Source organism: Salminus brasiliensis, chromosome 20 (genome assembly GCF_030463535.1).
Source record: "Salminus brasiliensis chromosome 20, fSalBra1.hap2, whole genome shotgun sequence".
Classification (NCBI taxonomy): domain Eukaryota; kingdom Metazoa; phylum Chordata; class Actinopteri; order Characiformes; family Bryconidae; genus Salminus; species Salminus brasiliensis.
In genome coordinates this window covers 11,765,901-11,785,092 of record NC_132897.1, presented here as the reverse complement: position 1 = coordinate 11,785,092, position 19,192 = coordinate 11,765,901, and the positions used below count along the sequence as shown (strand labels likewise).

At 39.9% G+C, this 19,192-nt stretch overlaps 1 protein-coding gene across 17 annotated transcripts in view; it reads right to left on the bottom strand.

The window, feature by feature from the left end:
* The window catches only part of kcnt1b (potassium sodium-activated channel subfamily T member 1b), a 103,013-nt gene that overhangs the window by 69,791 nt on the left and 14,030 nt on the right, over window positions 1–19,192 (bottom strand). For 2 of the 17 annotated variants that reach the window (XM_072665036.1, XM_072665038.1), the window contains exon 1: window positions 1,950–2,537. The exons of the other annotated variants lie outside the window; for them this stretch is intronic. In XM_072665036.1, coding sequence (XP_072521137.1) covers window positions 1,950–2,062 — 113 coding nt within the window. In that variant the 5' untranslated portion in view covers window positions 2,063–2,537. Of the gene's footprint in view, window positions 1–1,949; window positions 2,538–19,192 lie in introns of those variants that run through there. 17 annotated transcript variants of the gene reach the window in all.

The window sequence follows — 19,192 nt, the reverse complement described above, 5'->3', positions numbered from 1 at the left end:
TTTATTAATTCTGCACAAAACATCAGCATGGTTTAGAACCCAGAATTTAATCTACAAAAGCAAACCATTCCAATGTTAGCTTAGATGTTTCAATAAGCTCTATGTAAGCTGTTTCACTACATGTTTGCTTAAAATAAACCTGTTTACATCATTTTACATGTAAGTTTTACTAATTAAATTAGAATTTCTTGTGTATTTACAGAGATGAGAATGGTCAGAGTCCAACTCTAGTGTTTGTTAGCAAAGTTAGCTGAGCATCTCTTATTAAATAAGGTATATCCCCGCCATTTGTAGTTTTAGTTAATATTTTTCATTAATAAACTTGGTTATGTAGCTGTTCGATTGATTTTTTAGGAAATTAAAATGATACTTTTATCATGTATTTATCAAGATAAAATTGGAGATGAAATTTTAAAGAAACTTGTTTACGCAGCTTTGTGATAGACTTTTAAAGCAAATAAATAACAAATTTGCCATTTTCCTCCCATGTTGAGGTTGGTGACAGTTCAAGTCCAATGTTTGTTAGCAAAGTTAGCTTATTACCCCTTTAAAATAAGGTCTATCCAAGCAATTTTAGTTACGTTTTAGTTTTAATAAACTTATTTATACAGCTTTTCGATTGATGAGCTATTAAATGATAATTTTGTCATGTATTTATCTAGATGAGATTGGTGTCTTGTGTTTGTCAGCAAAGTAAGTCTTGCATCTCCTGTTAAATGAGGTATATAAAATAAAACTTGTAGCTTGTAGCTTTTTGATAGATTTTGAAGCAAATGAATTATGATTTGATGGTTTTCTCCAGAGATGAGATTGGTGATAGTTCAGGTCTAGTGTTTGTTAACACAGGGTCTATCTAAGGTCTTTTAGATTTTAGAAGTAAATAAATGAGGATTTTGGAGTGGATTTATCGAGCAGAGATTTGTTACAGTCCAGGTCCAGTGTTTGTTAGCTTAGCATCTCTTTGTTGTTGCTTTGCTGTTGCAAACTATAGAAGCACACATCAGAGATCAAACAAATCAGGCTGATCGACTGTGTCTGGGGTAAGTGATAGGTCCTGTTCATTTCGACTACTCCTTTAAGTTTCGTATTGTAACATTAAAAGGACATAAGTGATGGAGACGTTTCCAATCGTATTAAAAGATATATTATTGATCTATTATTAAGATCTAGTATTTTCTATAAAATCCCTGTATAAATATATAAACTAACCCTGTAGTAGCCTAAATTAAACTACCTGGATTCATCACAAGGTTCTTATAGCCTTCCTGTAGTATTACTATGTCCCCCATTAGGGCAACCCTGACAGAAACTGGTGCAATGCACTTCAGCATACCGTTGGAAAAGCCGCAGCAGCCCTGTTAAGTAATAAATGCTGCTTGCTGACATGAACTGAACCAGAACGTGCAGTGCTGACTGGGTTCAGCTCATTTTAGCAATCACATGGACCAGAATCATCTCCCAGTGTCACACAGCACAATCCCACTGCTGGATAAACACCAACAGTGCAGATCAATCCAACTGGACACAGATGAAGCCCGAAGAGTGCATTCAGCACTGCAGGTGTTAGTTCAGCACCGGGGGGTCTGGCAGTGCATCGTGTTACATCGAGTCCAGTCCGGTTCAATTTAGCAGCACAGAATCGAGGGCTAAAACGCTACTAACTATAACTCTCTAACGGTCACTTGTCTATCGTGATACATGTGCAGTGAAATGGATCTATTGACAGTGTTTACCGCGCGCAATGCATCATGCAGAGGTGTGTGCGCGCGCGCGCCTGTCTATATACGAGTAACCTGCTGAAGCTGAGCATCTCCCGAGCGATAAACATGTAATAAAATCGACCTCGTGACAGTGTTTCCACGCGTAACGGAGCATGCACGCGTGTGTGTGTGTGTATGTGTGTGAGAGTGAGAGTATGTGTGTGAGGCTGGCCGGTGGTTGTGCGGTACCTTTGGCCGCCGTCGCTGCAGATGGAGCCCATGAGTCTGTGCGGCGGCGCCGCTCTCAGACTCCTAGCGTCCGGCTCCGGATCAGCCGGAGACTCGCCGAGTCTGACCGCCATCAGTCCACCGCTTCAGGGCAGAGGAGGAGAGGAACCTGCTGGCGGCCCAGCCATGAGGGAGCAGAGAGAGGGGAGAGAGCCCTGTCTATAACTCACTGCCTCTCTCTCTCTCTTTCACTATATCGTTCACTCAAGCTTTCTCTCTCACTCCCGCTTCCTCAGTACGTCTCTCTCCCTCCCTTTCTCTACTTCATTCGCGCTCCCCGTTCTCTCTCTCTCTCTCTCTCTCTCTCTCTCTCTCTCTCTCTCTCTCTCTCTACCTCATTCTCTCCCTCCTTCACTCTTGTTCTGGCTCTTTTCTCTCTGCTCTCTCCCTCCTGTCCTCTATGTCTCACTCTTATTCACTGTTTCTTCTTCTGTATGTCACTCTCCCTCTCTTTCTCTCCCTCACTCACTCTCCCTCCTTCTCTGACTCCCCTCTCTCTCTTCTTCTCTGTCTGTCTCCCTTCACTCTTGTTCTGTATCTTTTCCCCTGGTCTTTTACTCCCTTTCTCTCTCTCCCACTCCCCTTTTTTCCCTCTCCTTTTCTCCCTCCTGTGTTCTTGTCTTTTCTCCTCCTCTCTCTCTCTCTCTCTCTCTCTCTCTCCCCTCCTGTACTTTTTCTCCTTTGCTCTCCCACTCTTCCTCCTGTGCTCTCTCACTCTCTTTTTCTCCCATCTGTAGTTGCTCCCTATCTCACTTGTCCATATGGTCTCTTTTCTGTCTCTTGTCCTGTGCTTTCTCTCTCTCTCTCTCTCTCTCTCTCTCCTGTGCTCTCTCACTTTTTCCCTATCTCACTCTTCCACACTCTTCTCTCTCTCTCTGTCCACTTCTGAGTACACCTGAGTGGGTACACTGATCTGCACTAACAGTCTTTTCACCTAAAGGACAAGCTATAGGGGAAGCAGTGCAGTTTGTCCCCCCTCATATCCCCCCCCCCTCTCTCTCTCTCTCTCATGGATACTGAAGCATGTTTGGACGCATTGCTAAAGGAGCTGAACCTGCCTTTACAGCATTTTCCAGAAATTACATAATATAATATAATATAATATAATATAATATAATGCCACCTTACAGATGTTAGTTGTAAAAAGAAAAAGAAAAGAGTTCACACTCTATGACACCCTTGAATAAATTACCCTCATGTGATTTCATTGATCACAGTGAAAACAGAGGCATCTGATACCAGTTATCAATACTGAGCCCATTTTAGAAGAAAACACTGGTTTGAGTATTGATAAAACAATGTAACTGATCCAGTCCTGTAAGAAATCTATCCTGAAACAGCATACACTCACACTGTGTGATGATACAGAGTTTTTAATATCCCATGTTTAGATGCTAATTTCAAATGAAGGGCTTAAATAAAAAGTGCACTTTCAGGAGTAGTTATATATATATATATATATATATATATATATATATATATATATATATATATATATATCACCAAAAAGGGTCCCACAATTTTTATGGATTGGCATAAAAGTTGCATAAATACCGATCTGGCTGTTCAGACTGAGTCACAGGCTGTGTATGGGATATGGATCAGATTTAAAGGTGCTGTATGCGACTTCAATTCAGTATGCTTTTTGTGAAATTCAGTGAATGTTTCCTCTTGGTTTGTTAGCTCTCCGATCTGTTTGTGTGCTGGAAAAAAAGTCAGACGATCTGATTTGATTCTGGATCTGTAAATGGCACACAAACACAGTAGCTCGGCTAGAGCCACATAACACTATTCCAGCCAATTACATTGTCAAGGAAAAACTGCTGAGAAACATCCAAAAAGGAAAAGATCTGACAAATAAAAGCGAACCAAAAGGTCTTAGGTCAAGCATGGGAATGAGACACATGTACACATTGCTGAGGTGTCTAAACGGTGGAGAGACCTCTGAGAGCTGAGAGGAGTGAAAAGGGATGCTATTTCTGCTTGATAGGTTGATAACATTGACTTATTTGTGCTCTTTCAGAAATAGCTCAGTATTGCTTTTTCATTTGTGAATGTTTGTGATACATAATCACAACTAATTTGCTTAGAAGCAGCAATTCTAGCAACAGTCTGCCCAGTGTCTGACAGTATCACTGAAGGGAGGGGTGTTTGTGTTTAGCTGTTGACTTCAAAAATCAACCGTCATTGTACACAGCTTTTAAGTACCACATATGAAAGTGTCCCAAATAGGAAACTGAAAATATTCAGATTCAGTGTGTTATTGCCGTTCACTCTGCCAAGAACTACCCAAATCCATACAGTTGACAGAGAAGTCAACCAACATATTAATAAGGTTACTGACACAACACGCTCTTCCACCTTTTTTATTCTAATGGCACATAGTGTTTTATAGGCAATAACACACCTTCTGCAGAGATTAATGGCTTTCAACAATGTTCACATCTGGGGCAGCTGCAGCCTTGAAGGTTAGGGAAGCGGCCGGCCGTGTGACCCGAAGGTCGCCGGCTCGAGCCTCTGCACTGACAGGACATGACTGAAGTGCCCTTGAGCAAGGCACACAGCCCCCAACTGCTCCCCAGGCGCCACAGCTAGGGCTCCTCATTGCTCTGGGCATGTGTGCTTACTGTTCCCTTCGTGTGAGTGCGCTCACTAGTGTATGTATGCATGGGTTCACTGCACAAATGCAGAGGATAAATTCCTATGTGTGCACTACTACAGTGATGGCAATTCAGTGGTTCGATGTACATTCTGCTGCAAAATCTGTATAGAAAGTTTTAGGTCTGCCCTTTTCTGATTGGTTTGTCAACAAATGTGTCTAATAGTAAGTTTTCTACAGATTTTCTACAGAATTCTACAGATTCTAGTTCTGTTAACTAACTATTACAAGTTTAGGAACAAATTTACAAACCTTTTTTTACAGTCTTTACATCGGGATACCAAAAAGGTGACTGTATCGCATTACAGGTACTGGAATCAGATTACAGACGCATTATAAAACACACACTGGATTACATTAAAACCTCATACAAACTTGAACATTTTCTGCTTTTCTTACTGTGTGTGTAACTGCTAAATGGGATCTACTGATCATTAAAAGCAGTGATGGTTTGTTTACAGTGTGGCAGTGTTGTAAATTGTCAGGCTCCGCCCCCTTCGCCCCCTTGTGTTCACTTCCCTGTTTTGGTGTTTCTCTCAGTTTCTCGTCGTTGTATGTTTTGGTCTACCATCAGTCTTTAAGTCTGGAGGATTTTTAATACAAAGTACGTCAAGTTCAGACTGGTGTACATGGTAGAACTGACTTGGCAAGTTCGACTCGCAAGTACGAACTCCAGAGGACAGAAGGGCGCTATACAGTAGTTTTGCAATTGGAACAGCAGCGTGGTGCATAATGCATTCTGGGATATTTGGCAGTGTCAAGTCCACACAATTCACATCCTGATGCATCCTTTGTATCACGGGTGGAACAAAAATACATCCAGGAACTTGGCTAGAACTTTTGAATAGAGCAGTTATTGGACTGCAACTGATGACATTTCACAAGTCCACAGGAACACAAGTACAGACTGTACAAGAGTGCAGATTAAGAACCGGCCTCTACCTCTGCCCTGCCTTTGAATTCTACAGATTCTAGTTCTGTTAACTAACTATTACAAGTTTAGGAACAAATTTACAAACCCTTTTTTTACAGTCTTTACATCAGGATACCAAAAAGGTGACTGTATCACATTACAGGTACTGGAATCAGATTACAGACGCATTATAAAACACACACTGGATTACATTAAAACCTCATACAAACTTGAACATTTTCTGCTTTTCTTACAGCCCCACCTTTTCATTATTTTTCCCAGGTGTTCTCCATTGTACCCCTGCCCTCTTATCTTTTTCAGGTATAACTCATCAGTCTCAGTGTATATCTAATCCTGTGTTTGTGGTTTCTGCCTCAGCTTTATGTTTGTTCTGGTTCTTGTGCTTATTTGTGTGAGGAGCTTTGTGCTGTTTGTTTTTATTTTTATTTTCTTTGCATTCACACCCAGCCTTCAATACAGTCTGTGACACAAATACAGCATTTACATAATGACTGTTTAATGAACTACACAGGGTGGACCCAGTCTTTACTGGTAATGGTCTGGTAATGAACTGGTGATGATCTAATTCTTACACACAGCAACATCGCCTCCTACACTTAATGGACACACTTGGGATACCTGTTTATGCACTGTTTCGTCTGAAATCAAGGTATTAAAGAGTTGATTCTGCTTTTGTTGGAGTAACTGTCTCTATGGTCCAGGGAAGGATTTCTACTAGATTCTGAAGCATTGCTATGAGGATCTGAATGCATTCAGCGACAAAAGCATTAGTGAGGTCAGAATGTTGCAGGATCACCACCCTACCTCATCCCCAACTCCTCAATGCTGTGGGACTTTATACTCCTCTAGGCCACACCTGACATTAGGCATGGTGCCAATATGTTCATGTTCATCTAAGCTACAAACTAGACACACCTAGACACAACTTAAAGTAGCTAAATGCATTCATTAGGAGGGGTGTCCTCAAACATCTGGACATATAGTGTATCTTGAATAAATATGCATTCAGAACACAACTGGGCACTGTACACAGTACAAGAAAATTCAGCACCGGACATCTGACTGTCCAGATTTGAGGAGGTAGGAGTAAAGCCAGCTTAATCACTATCCAAAACATCTACTGGTTAAAAGTGAACAGTGAGACAGAGACGACCACACACCCCAGAGACCATCTAGGTGAGCATAATGATGACCACTAATGGCCTTTTCACCTAAAGGACACGTCATGGCATCAGACAAAACAGCACTAATGTGTCTCAGTTACTTAATTCATGTCTGGAGAAAGAACAGCCTGAGGGGACTCTAAATCGAAGGGCATTTTTCATCCATTCAAGTCCTATTACACTGGGATAGGCTGATTTTGCAGCAATTAGGAATTGCAGGGACTGGCAACAACAGAAAACAGCAAGCGCGATGAGAAACACCTCCGTAAGCATGTGATTTATGCTTTTCTCATTTGTAATTCACTCTGTTAGACTAGTCTAAAATTAATTATTACAATATTCTCCTGTAAGAAAAATTGGGTTTATCAGTAATATAGCCCTCCCCACAACCCCAGAACCTCTAAGACCCCGTGAGCAAAGCCCCACCCTCTGCTGTAGTTTAGATATACTTATATAATCTTTATCTTATTGTGCTTTTTCTTCATTAACGGATTGAGTGGCAGTCGCACATGAATTAATATAATGTTGTGTTACTCAGTGCTTAAGACTGTTCCACGTCAATACAAGCATTTGCTGGTGTAGGTCACTTTTTAAATGATGCATTCGAAATAAATATGACATTTAACAGCACACCCTGCTGGAGAAAATACAGAGTGCAAAACCGATCAGTAAATTAGTGTAAGTTAGTGTACGTGTTTTCAGTAATACAGAACAATTTTGCATATTCCTTCCCACACAGCAATTTCAGTCTGACCAAAGGGAGATGCATTTGGAGATGCATATGGTTAAAATTTTATCAGAATATAATCCAAAACGGTGACCAGATGTGAACAGTGTTCGAATATGAATTCAGGAAAATACTATATCATGATATTTAAAGACATTTTCACGATACACAATATTTATCAGGATACATGTAATCACAGACTAAATACATTAGTACCAGATTCTTATAAACTACTATTCAGATACTCTCCTATTTTGAATACAGGGATTTTAATTCAACATCTGCTGCACTTCATCCACTTGAACCAGTCTAATTACACTGTTGGTCATGAACCTTGCGATTGATTAGTGTTCTTTAAGCAAAAGCAAAATACCCTCCATATGCTTAGAAAAGAATATTGTGTTTCACGATAACAAAATGTATCATGATGCGATAAAATATCGTCATATTGGCCAGCCCTACTTTGGTGTAACTAAAGCTGCAGTAAAATTATACCACAATGTGGCGCTACAGCGAACTGACCATCATCTAGTAAAGCCTTTAGTAATACAGTTTTATGGACAAGTTATATATTAAGAAAATATGTCTTTGTTATTATTAATTTACTGAATTGTGGGAGTGGATTCGATTTGAGGAACCTTCAAGAAACCCTTTTCTTCTAAAAAACTTTTCTTGAAGGTTCCTTAAAACATAAATTGAAAACAAATTGAAAAAGCCCCAAAAGGCCCCTAAGGATCTTATATTTTTAACAGTGATGGTGTGAACACACCAAACCCCTCACAGACGAATAGAACCCTATAGGCCCCTGGAGCTGTGTTACACACAGATTGTCAACAGCACCACCATGCCCCCATGCTAGAAGTGTCCAGAATGATGAAATTCTTACTGAATAGTAATGAAGTGTTTGTATGCAGTATTAGAACAAAGTATAAGGCAGTATGTTAATTCTGGGAAAAGGGGAGAATTCATTGTTTGTGTGGATGTTTGTATTTGCTTCACTTGCTTATAACGAATGAAGGCAGATGCACAGATATTATTAAATGTCATCCATTAAAAAAGGATCTTCAGATGTGTGTGTGTTTAAGATGAAACTGGGAGGTTGCTGTGTGAATAGGCTGCTGCATCTCTGCCTTCCTCCAGTCGCTTGAATGTTGCTGTTACGTAACACTGATGAAGTGAAGTGAGGTGACGGGTGGCTCCATTATAGACAACGCACAGTGACACCCTGTGGCAAACATGATAATTACACCCCCTAGTTGCTTTTACATAAGGACCCTGCTGTCACAGAGTGAGAGCCACTAGACTTGTGTTTAGCAGTAGCTGGATTAAGGACACTTTAATGCTTTTTGTGTTTTACAATCATGTAATTTGTGAGGTCACCAAATGTTGGGGATTGTGGAATCAACTAAATAAAATATATGTAACTGAGCCAAGCAATTTATTTATAAATATTTAGTACATATGGTTAATCATTTTATATTTAATTCATCCAACATTGTCTATAACAAGCTATTATCTTAAACCAGAGTGTTTTTCATTTTATCAATCAGATTCATTTTACATTTACATTTACATTTACAGCATATAGCAGACGCTCTTATCCAGAGCGACTTACAAAAGTGCTTTGATATTTACTCAAGAAAAAGGTAGTTTAAATATGCTAAAAATTCAAAGATACCTCTAAGTTTAGACACTACTAAACACAAGTCAATAAGGTGACCACTCTGCTAATTCAGTAATTAAAATAAAAAAATCCAAATAGAACATGAGGATCTGGCCTTCGAATTTAGGCCTCCAAATGGTTCATTGAGTTGGCATGTTTCTGTATAGTACCACTGACTTTACTAAAGAACAGTTTAAAAGCATGTATGTCAAACTATTATGCACAGTTCTGGTTGAATGTTTACATGCACTCATCATGGACATTGCGCAAAAAAAAAATATACAAACACCCTCTTTACTCTTTAATTTCTGTTAGTGATCATAATAAACTACAGCTGATAAATTTCCACATAAAAAAGGTTATTTTTGACAGCAGTCAAAGGTGGGGCGTATCAATTAGCCGTACCTGCCCAATGACCCTGTGGCCAGTTCACCAGTTGTCCTTTTTTGGGCCACTTTTGGTAGGTACTGACCACTGCATTCCAGAAGAAAAAAAAAACACAAGACCATGCCTGATGTTTCAGAGATGCTCTGACCCAGTCGTCTAGCCATCTTGTGTCTCAGATTCTAACGCTTGCCCATTTTTCCTGCTTTTAACACATCACCTCCAAGAACGGACTGTGGACTTGCTGCATAATATATCCCACCTGTTGACGCATGTCACTGTAGATGAAATCAGTGGTTTTAATGTTATGACTAATCGGTGTATATACACTCATTTTGTCCCAAAAAATAGTTCTCAGAAATCAATGAAAGCTCCAAGGCGAGTGTATATACACTTCAGAATACAACTGTAAGTCATGTAGTTACTTATAGGACCCAGATACAGGCTCTAGCAGTTCAAGGCATTAACGAAACTCTCCAAGTGCTACATCCTATTTTATAACACATCCATATCAGCAATGTATTGGCAGGCTCATCAAAATAGCAGAAACACCCCAACGCTTAGCAGCTCTCTCAGATACACCCAAAGCTGCACCAGCACATAGTAAAGCACAGTAATGCAATGCACTGGCCTCGATCAACAGTCACGCTTCACTTCTCCAGTGGAAACGGCAGATGGAAGTGGAGAGCCGTGTTATGGCTCTGCCTGTCGCTATGCATTAGTTCAGGGCCCAGAGCCCCCGCAGCTCCCTGAGTAACCGGCTGGATGGCCAGCAGCCACAAACCCAGCTAGGTCCACCAGCAAAGCCTTCAGTCACTCTTGCCAATTGCATGAACTCCTTATCAGCAGCCTCTGACTGTACCCAAATCATTACTGTAAAAGCCTTAAAGGAGTATCCAGGCAAAACATCACATTTACACAATTCCTCCCTTTCCCCTAAACGCTAAGACATACATGAAGCCTCTGGTCTTTTTTCTTTTTACTGAGGCTATTAGGCTAATAAACGTTAATGAGTAGCACATAACCCACTAATTAGCACTGTGCTTTACATGCTTAAATCATCCAGACACTTGCCTCAAACTGTGTAAGTCTTAAATACGTTCTAATGAGGTGCTTACATGGTTTCTGACAGTATATGATAGTGTTGGGACAGGCGTTCGTCACACATGTAAAACAGCAGTGACAGCAGTCTTGAAGCCTGTATTTTGTCTGCACTAGGGTTGGGAATCAATTCCAGAAAGAGTCATTTCCCAGATTCCAGGCATTTGGGAATCAAGAAAAGTACCAGGTCCCCTGCACTCATGTACAGCCGCTTCGCGATACTGTCACGGTCTAGACACCCCGTCAGAAAAATGTAGCCTTCAACATCACAGACGCCATTAGACTGAATCGGGCAAAGAGGAGAACCGAGTAAACAGACAACAGTCAGACAGAAGAGAATCCGGTACAGTTTAGCTCGGCCTGGCTACGCAGCTAAATACACACAGCTACCCTTTGAGTGTACAGGTGTACAGAGGGTTCTTTGAGCAAAGCCATCTTAGTGTTCCAAAAAGAACTTGAAATGGTTCTTCACACTCACACACACACACATCTATCAAGCCCCGTTAACACCTAGAAGATCTCGAAGATCAACATTAATTCATTCAGCATTCATTCAAATAGTTTTCAGCAAGGTTTATACACTGGATGTTGGTGAGCAACATTAGTTTAATGTAGAAAAACAACACTGTCTCTCTGCTAGTTGTGGTGTTCAGGGCGCTCGCTAATGTGCTATGTTTACATTGACAATAAGTGCTGGACTTTAGTCTGATCTGCTTTGCAAAAAGTGGTTTCCTAGCAGATCCGACTCTGACCCGCGGTAAACATCATGCTGCATCAGACATACAAGGTCACACACGTTTTTTGAACTTTTGTGTGATGCATTTTGGCCAAGACAAATGGCCCTTTATCCTTGTTGGAAGGACTTTCAGACAAATTATCTGCCCTTTAGTTGGCTGTGGTGAAGCCCAGTGAAAGCAGCGAGTGCTCTGTTAGACGATACATGTGGAAGTTCGATAACACTACTATTCAGAGCCAGACGTGACAAGACAGTGACTGTAATAAATGGGAACCAACTAATTTACACATCTCCACCTATTCAGCTTACCACAGTTGGCACGCTCCCACTCATATAGCAGTTTTACCTTTAGAGTGCTTTTGAAATGAGCCACAATACAGAGCCGCCAATCAGAAGGGAGCTTCTTAGAGGTCTTAGAGGTGCAGTAACAGAAACATTTTTGGCACATGTGGAAAAATATAGGATATGACATTTTGCTGTTTGACCACTTTTTGTTGATTTTTTTTTGTCTTTCAGTTTTTCAGCCAGAAGGTTTTAGTGGCAAAACATTTGGCGTATCCTTAATACAAAAAAAGCTTAATGCTGCCTTTACTTTTGGATGCACTGTGGACACAGAAAGAATTCAGGTCTTTATATGTTTTTTTTATTTTGATTTGTTTTATCACAGTGACAAGAGGCCATCAACATGAGGATTACTCCTGTTCACATGTTTTCTGCTCAAAATGGTGTTCTGTGGAACAAAGTAAAAATCTATATATTTTCAGCTTTCGCAGACCATGCTTTTTTTACATATAAAATGCCATGGCATTCAGATATCATGTTATAAAAGCACAAGATCACATTAAAAGAAGAAAGCATTAATATTACAGGGTTAATGAAACTTAACGCTTTTCCAGACCTGTTTCCCATTACTTTTACAGTGTAAAAATGATCTTTGCCAGAGTTAAACGTTTTCTATCCTGAAAGCTTCGAAGCAGTCTAGTGTCTGTTTAATACCTTGAAGTTACCCTGGAGACTAAGTCTTAACATGGCACCAAAAATCCTCAGACGAGGCATTATGAGGCATGATTAATATGCAAATGAAAAGTCAAGGTAGCAATGTAGCGCCTGATTAGGGCTACAGGGAAAGATGTGTAATACATACAGTGCCTGGCTCTTAAGTAAAGGCCGATTTACATATTTAACATACTAACATCCCAGGGGTGGAAAGAAAGAACACTAGATTAGAGGTACTGCATAAACAAACTGTTCATTTTCATCATACCTAACAACACCAAAGCACATCAAGCAGCAGGGGACAGAGCTGTCAGCGTGTGGTTTCATGGCACGACTTCCCACACACAAACTGAGCATCCCTGCAAACGCACAAAAAGACTACTTGGTGAAAGCAAAGTGAGCGGACACAAAATAAGAGCCTCGTCGTGGGAAGTCTGACCACAGTTTACAAGCCTTGCAGGTATTTAGAATTTTCTATTCATTTATAAAACCTTAATTGTGCAATTACAAATGACACTTCTCCATGTGATGAGGGTTTTGCCACTCGCTGCCTGTGATGGATGTACTTTTCCACACATTTGAGCATTTACTACCCACTCCAGACATCCCTTATACAATATGAAACCTTAGCGTTTTAAATGAGACACAATACAGGATAGCCAATCAAAACAAAGGTTCTTTATACAGTGGCATGTCAAAAATTGTCCAAAAAAAGTGTCACAAATTCAGATCTCTTCAAGAAGATTTAGCAGTGGTGCACTATTCTACGGTGCAGTGAGACCTGCACAAATGTGACCTTCTTTGAAGAGTCATCGAAAGAAAGCATCTCCTGCATCTTCACCACAAAATTAAGCATCAGCAGTTTTAATAGTCTAAACATCTAAACATGTCTGATGGATTTTGGAAATGTGTCCTGTCCTGATAAAGTTACAGTAGACATTTATGGCCGCAATCCGCAAAAGTAGAATATATGTCCAAAGGTTTGCGGACACTCTTTCTCATGAATGCAGTCAGCTACTTTAAGTTAGATTAATTACTAACACAGGTGTGCAAATGCACACACACAGCATGTCTAGTCCCTGTCGAAAAGTATTGCCCATAGAATAACACTCCCTGAAGCAGATAAACATGAATCTATTGACACCATGCCTTATGCCATTCATGGCCAGATATGGAAGTGTATTCTATGGAATGATGGTGCTTCATCCAATATTTTGGGATGAGTTAGGGAGTTGGGTATGAGGTGTGGTGGTGGAGTATTTTCACAGTAACTGCAACAACAGTTTACTGAGGCGCTAAATCTAGAGCAAGCAGGTGCAGCTGATGGCTACTGCAATTACAGCTTTCATTAAAACAACAGCATGATGAGTAAAAAAAATGGAGAACAGAAGTGTTGACTGCTGCTAATTATTTGGGTGCGAATTGCTTGGCTTGGAACTGTTCGAGCATTCAACAATCCAAAAATATCCAAGCAATGCCTCAGTGGGATTTTTTATTTGGGATCTATTAGTTTGAGAGGATTGAACAGGATTGATTCTCTTCTATCCCTTCTGCATGAGGTGGATTTAAAATTAACAATATTATAAAAAATGATAATTCTCTCCATTAGCATTCCTATTATGATATATAGAAATAGGTTTTCTTATCAGACTCCAGGAGGCCTCTGCTCTGTTTATATATTCAACACTTCCTGATTAGCATGTTATAGAGCGCAAGACACTGTAATCCTGCCATACACTCATATGGCACCTAAGATTATCAGTCATCCTTCATAAAGATTGCACCTCAGAACAGCAGAATTTAGCCTCTGCATGTAACCCATCCGTGGCACAGAACACACACACACACACTCCCACTGGTTAATAAGGGCAATTACCTCAGACCAGCGGGCAGCCACCTCAGTGCCAGAGAGAAATGGAGGGTTAGGTGTCTTGCTCAAAGTCATCTCAGCTCTGAACACTGATGCAGAAGAAAGCGTTGCTCCTTCACTCCCCCCACACCCACTTTTTGGCCTCAGGCCCACTTCTCTAACCCTTAGGCCATGGCTGCCGCCAACTTCTAACCCACCATGTTCTCATACAACATCATGTATGTGTCTGTCAGTAGAAGTCATTCAGATCTTCCTCTGTTATTTGCAAAGGGTCTACATCTTTTTCTTTTTCTGTTTTTGCGTCCTTCTGCTCATACGTAGTTTGCATTAGAGCCACCCTCTGAAGTCTATGTTCTACAGATTGTTTAGAAGCAGAGACTTCTGCTGTTACAGGAACAAGACATCAAGACCTCAAGACCAACCACGAGTCTCATTACTTAGTCCCTAAACAAATCAGAGGTAAAGTTAACGTGGAACATGGTTGTTGTGTCAGAATTTGTATTGAGAAGGTTTAATTAATAATGTATTCCCAGGTAAGTCTAAAATGAATGGGTTCACATGCAGCTTTTTGTATATAATCCTCGGACAACTGCACTATTTCCCTTAACGAAATAGCTGGACAAAAAAAATTGAATTAACATTATTGATAACTTACCCCAGATGCTGTTGATCAGCTAAGACATGTTTGATAACTTAAGCTTTCTTCTTTACTTTAGACCGGGAGATGCAAGGCTAACTTCACAACAAATACTGGACTTAGACTGTCACCGATCTAATTTTGGTAAATACAAGCCACAATCATCATCATCATGCTATGTACAACAAACAAACAAACAACAACAACAAATTGATTTAGTAAAATGACAAAAGCCTTAATAAAATATTTAAGTCAGACCAGTTACTCAAAATTGCTGCTCAGCAATTCAGCTCTATAGAGAAGTTTATTTTTGTGCTTTTACACTAAAGAACTGCGATTTGTCACATCTAAAGATCTGGATACATTTTGAGCAGGTTAGGGCGGTTAAGGCAAGATTTTTTGGGGCTTGTATTAAAGGAAATGGGGTTGGTGACAGCTAAAGTCCAGTCTTTGTTAGTCTTTGTCCCTATAACTGAATGTTAGAGTTAGAGTGCTATAATGTACTACATGCTGGTAGGCATAGACCATTGTGTACGCAGGTGTTCAACTGAAAATGATGTACACTCAGTTCCAGAGCACTCTATAGAGCAAATACAAAGCAATGCAAATTACATGCAAATAGCTCTAAAGCTATTTGCTCTAAAAACACCAACCTGAGGCTTCTAATAGCCTCTGTTGCATTTAGCCATGAACACCTACAGTGTTACAAATGCTGTTTAGCGTAAAAAACTGGGATGTTAGCCGGTTTTTGTAAGCTCTCCATGGAGATTTCCTGTGCCAGTGTCTGTTTGGTTTAATGAAGGGGACGCAATACCCACCTGCACTCCTCTGCTATCACAATCGCTTCATACTGCACTGAGCACAGTGACACGCATGCACACACAATATCTCTCTCTCCCTTCATTAAACCGGCTTATTACGGCAAGCAGCCAGGGCTTCAACAATGTCAGCTAATTTAATTGTCAAGGCGAGGCTTGAGGGCTCATTTGCAGTGCTGCCAGAAAATATCATGCAGAGAGAGTCGTCAAGTTGTATTGAGCGTGGCATCGTAACGTACCGTTTGCATAATGGGGACGCTTTGGAGGCTTGTAGCCTATGAACTGAAGCTTGCTATTAAAGAGGTGATATTCCTCACATGGAGTCACTGCCATTAGATCAAGCCAGTTAAAATGGATCAAATTACCAGTCATATAAACGATTAGAGCTTATCTGAACCTTGGTCAATTTTGGAATCTGTCGAACCCACACAAAAAAACATTGAAATAAATTTACTGTAACGTATGCTACAGAAGATCAGCCTTGGTACAGTTGGCATAAAGACAATAGATTCTAAGCATCGATTTATTCATTTCTGAGAGCATCCTTGTTACAGGATATCGCTGTAGCCAGTGGCTGCACGGCAGCAGATGGATTTTTTGACAGTGGGCCTAGCTGCCGCTCACCCACTCACTGTACAGTACATCAGTGACTAATCTGGCCTTTAGTCTAGACTGCAGTGGATGACGAACCACCGAAACTGCCATGCGCAGCTAGCAAACCACTCAGCTCCCATTAGCCATCCATCACTTACTTGTACAGGCTCATTAAACACCTCCAGATTCATACAGGCAGAACCTGTAGGTAAAACAGTTCCAGACTCACACAGGCAGAACATGCGTCCAGAACACCTTCAGGTTAATACTTGCAGAGCCAGGCTAAACACTTTCATATATGCTAAACACTTTCATAAACATTTCCAGACTCATACAGGCTGACCACTTCTAGAATCATACAGACTAGACACTTCCAGGCATAAAAACTCATGGGCAGTGAAAAAGCTTCAGATGTTCAGAAACCAAATTCCTGAAGCAGGCTCTGGTTGCTTTGTTTCCAACAGAAACATTTTTAACATGAACATTATTGTGTGTAGTGCACTAGGAGACAATAAAGGGATAATTGTTGAGTTCAACATATATGCAAATTCAAGTCATCTCCAAAATTTCTCATTTTGAGGTCCCACATTTATTGTAAAGAAACACTGCCCATAATTTGTGCTTTACTGGCTCCGTAGTTGCTCTAGAACCTCAGTTCTAATAGGAGTCACGACAGTCAATAAAAACAGTGTGTTTGACATCTATTTAAGCTGAAAATAAAACATTGGTTGGTTGTTTTGGTGGCGAACAACGGTCATTTACAAAAGTTTACCCAACATGATTCATAAGAATGACATTTTTAACATTCAAATTAGCAGACTAAACAGTTCCAGACAGGAAGGTTAAAACTAATACAGTTTAAATACTAATACACTCTTCCACAATCATACAGGCTGCATATAACAGCTATTACACAAGAGGAAGGCTAAACACTTTCAGCACAGTCACAAGTGACCAAAACAGGGACACACAAAGGCATGGATACTGATCTACAAACTAACCCAAAAGTAATTAAGCAGTAATTCTGCCAAACCGCTGAAATAGGGTAACTTTACTCAGACATTAAGAATAAATACTTCAAGACAGGTACAATTAATGGGGATGGGGTCAACATGGCATCTGCAATTTGAGGCTACCTCTTGATTTAACTACACCAGTAAACTGGTTTGCAGCTTGGAACATCAAATTGGGTTTATCTGTCTTCAAAAGTGCAGAAAATCCTGGTGTGAGATTCAATTTTGTGGTTCCCACCTACAAGGAGCACCATTAAATCCCTCTCTGAGGCCTGTGACTTCTGTTATTGGATTTTCAGTTTTTTTCAGCTTCTCCAAAGCAGTAAATGCTTAGTCATCTTATTACTACATCTGCATGCATATTTTAAGAACATGGGGACATTTGAAATTGTTGGATATATGGATTTGGTTTGAACAAAGCACAATAATGTCATAATTAGGCAACCGTCTGAAAACATTTGTCCTAAAACGAATGACCTTATTAAAATATAAATATTGGTCGAGAAAAAAAGTCATGTTTCCATTTCAGAGATATTACACTGAAGAAAAAGCTGGTAATTTTTTTATATATAATAATCAGCCACTCTGTGTTCACACTGTAGGTGTATTTTCAGTTTTTGAACATATATTTAGTCATATACACTATTTGGACAAATGTATTGGGACACATGCTTATTAATTAAAAATGAATTGATCCCGCTTTTGTTGAAATAACTATCTCTACTGTCCAGGAAAGGCTTTCTGCTAGATTTTGGAGCATTGCTGTGAAAAGTAGATTTGATTGCATTCAGTGACAAGAGCCTTATTGAGGTCAGGATGTTGAATGATCACCACCCCACCTCATCTCCAACTCCCCAACTAATCCCAAAGGTATTGGACGGAGCACTATTATTCCAGAGAGCACAGTTCCACTACTCCACAGCTCTATGGAGCACGCCTAGACCAAACATTTGGAAACATGTGATGAAACAAGGTTAAATAACAATCCAACATTTAGCAGTCCAGCAAACCACTTTATAATTACATAGAATTCTGTTTTTTAGTTCTTCTTTCCTAAACTGTATTCAAGTCTAGGTATTTTTGAAGTTCTATAGAACTAACATGAACAAAAATGTCTTTTAACCTAAGTTCTTAGTGTTAAAATGATACTGTGACCATGTGCATTTACAAGCAGCAGTTTCAGTTGAAGTGATAGGAAAGTGATAAAACATTTTAAATCCGGATAAAAACAATACAGCTCCCTTTATCCCATTTCTGTTTGTTTGTTATTTGGTTTTATGATCGGTTTGTAAAACTGTAAAATTTGTTCTATTTTTTTCTGACAATAACAGAACCAAAAAATGAGAAACGTCCAATTTTCCCATTTGGTTTTTGAAATGAAAATCGAATGACCAAAGGTACATGAGGAAACATATCAGTATCAATATTTAAGAAAAATGAATCAATTGCAAAAGGTGACAGATCAGTTAGACAGTTAGGCAGTTAGATCTAGGAACAGGCCAGACAACACGCGCACATCACACTTACTTTTATTTATTAAAATATCAACCATGACTAATGCAGCAAACAAAATGTAGTGCTCTCAATCTCATATCAATTCCAGCTGTCTGAATTGATGTTTGGATTACGTGTAAGATTTGTGTGGGATTCAGTGGAGTGGATCTAATTGGTGGTGTTCACATCATGTGCGGAGGAAAGAGGTTTGACTGACAGCTGTAAGTCCTGGCTTGTCACGCCTCTGTAGCTTTTTTGATTTCCTAGATGAATGACTAGCGCCTTGAACTGTAAGGGCTGATTCCGCTTCAGTGGTGCAGGACATCTAGGTGACTCTGATGCTGTCACTTAGGAATCTTCAAGGTCAGGTTTCTTCAAGAACAACTGCAGTCAGACACAGAGTCTTTATCAGAAA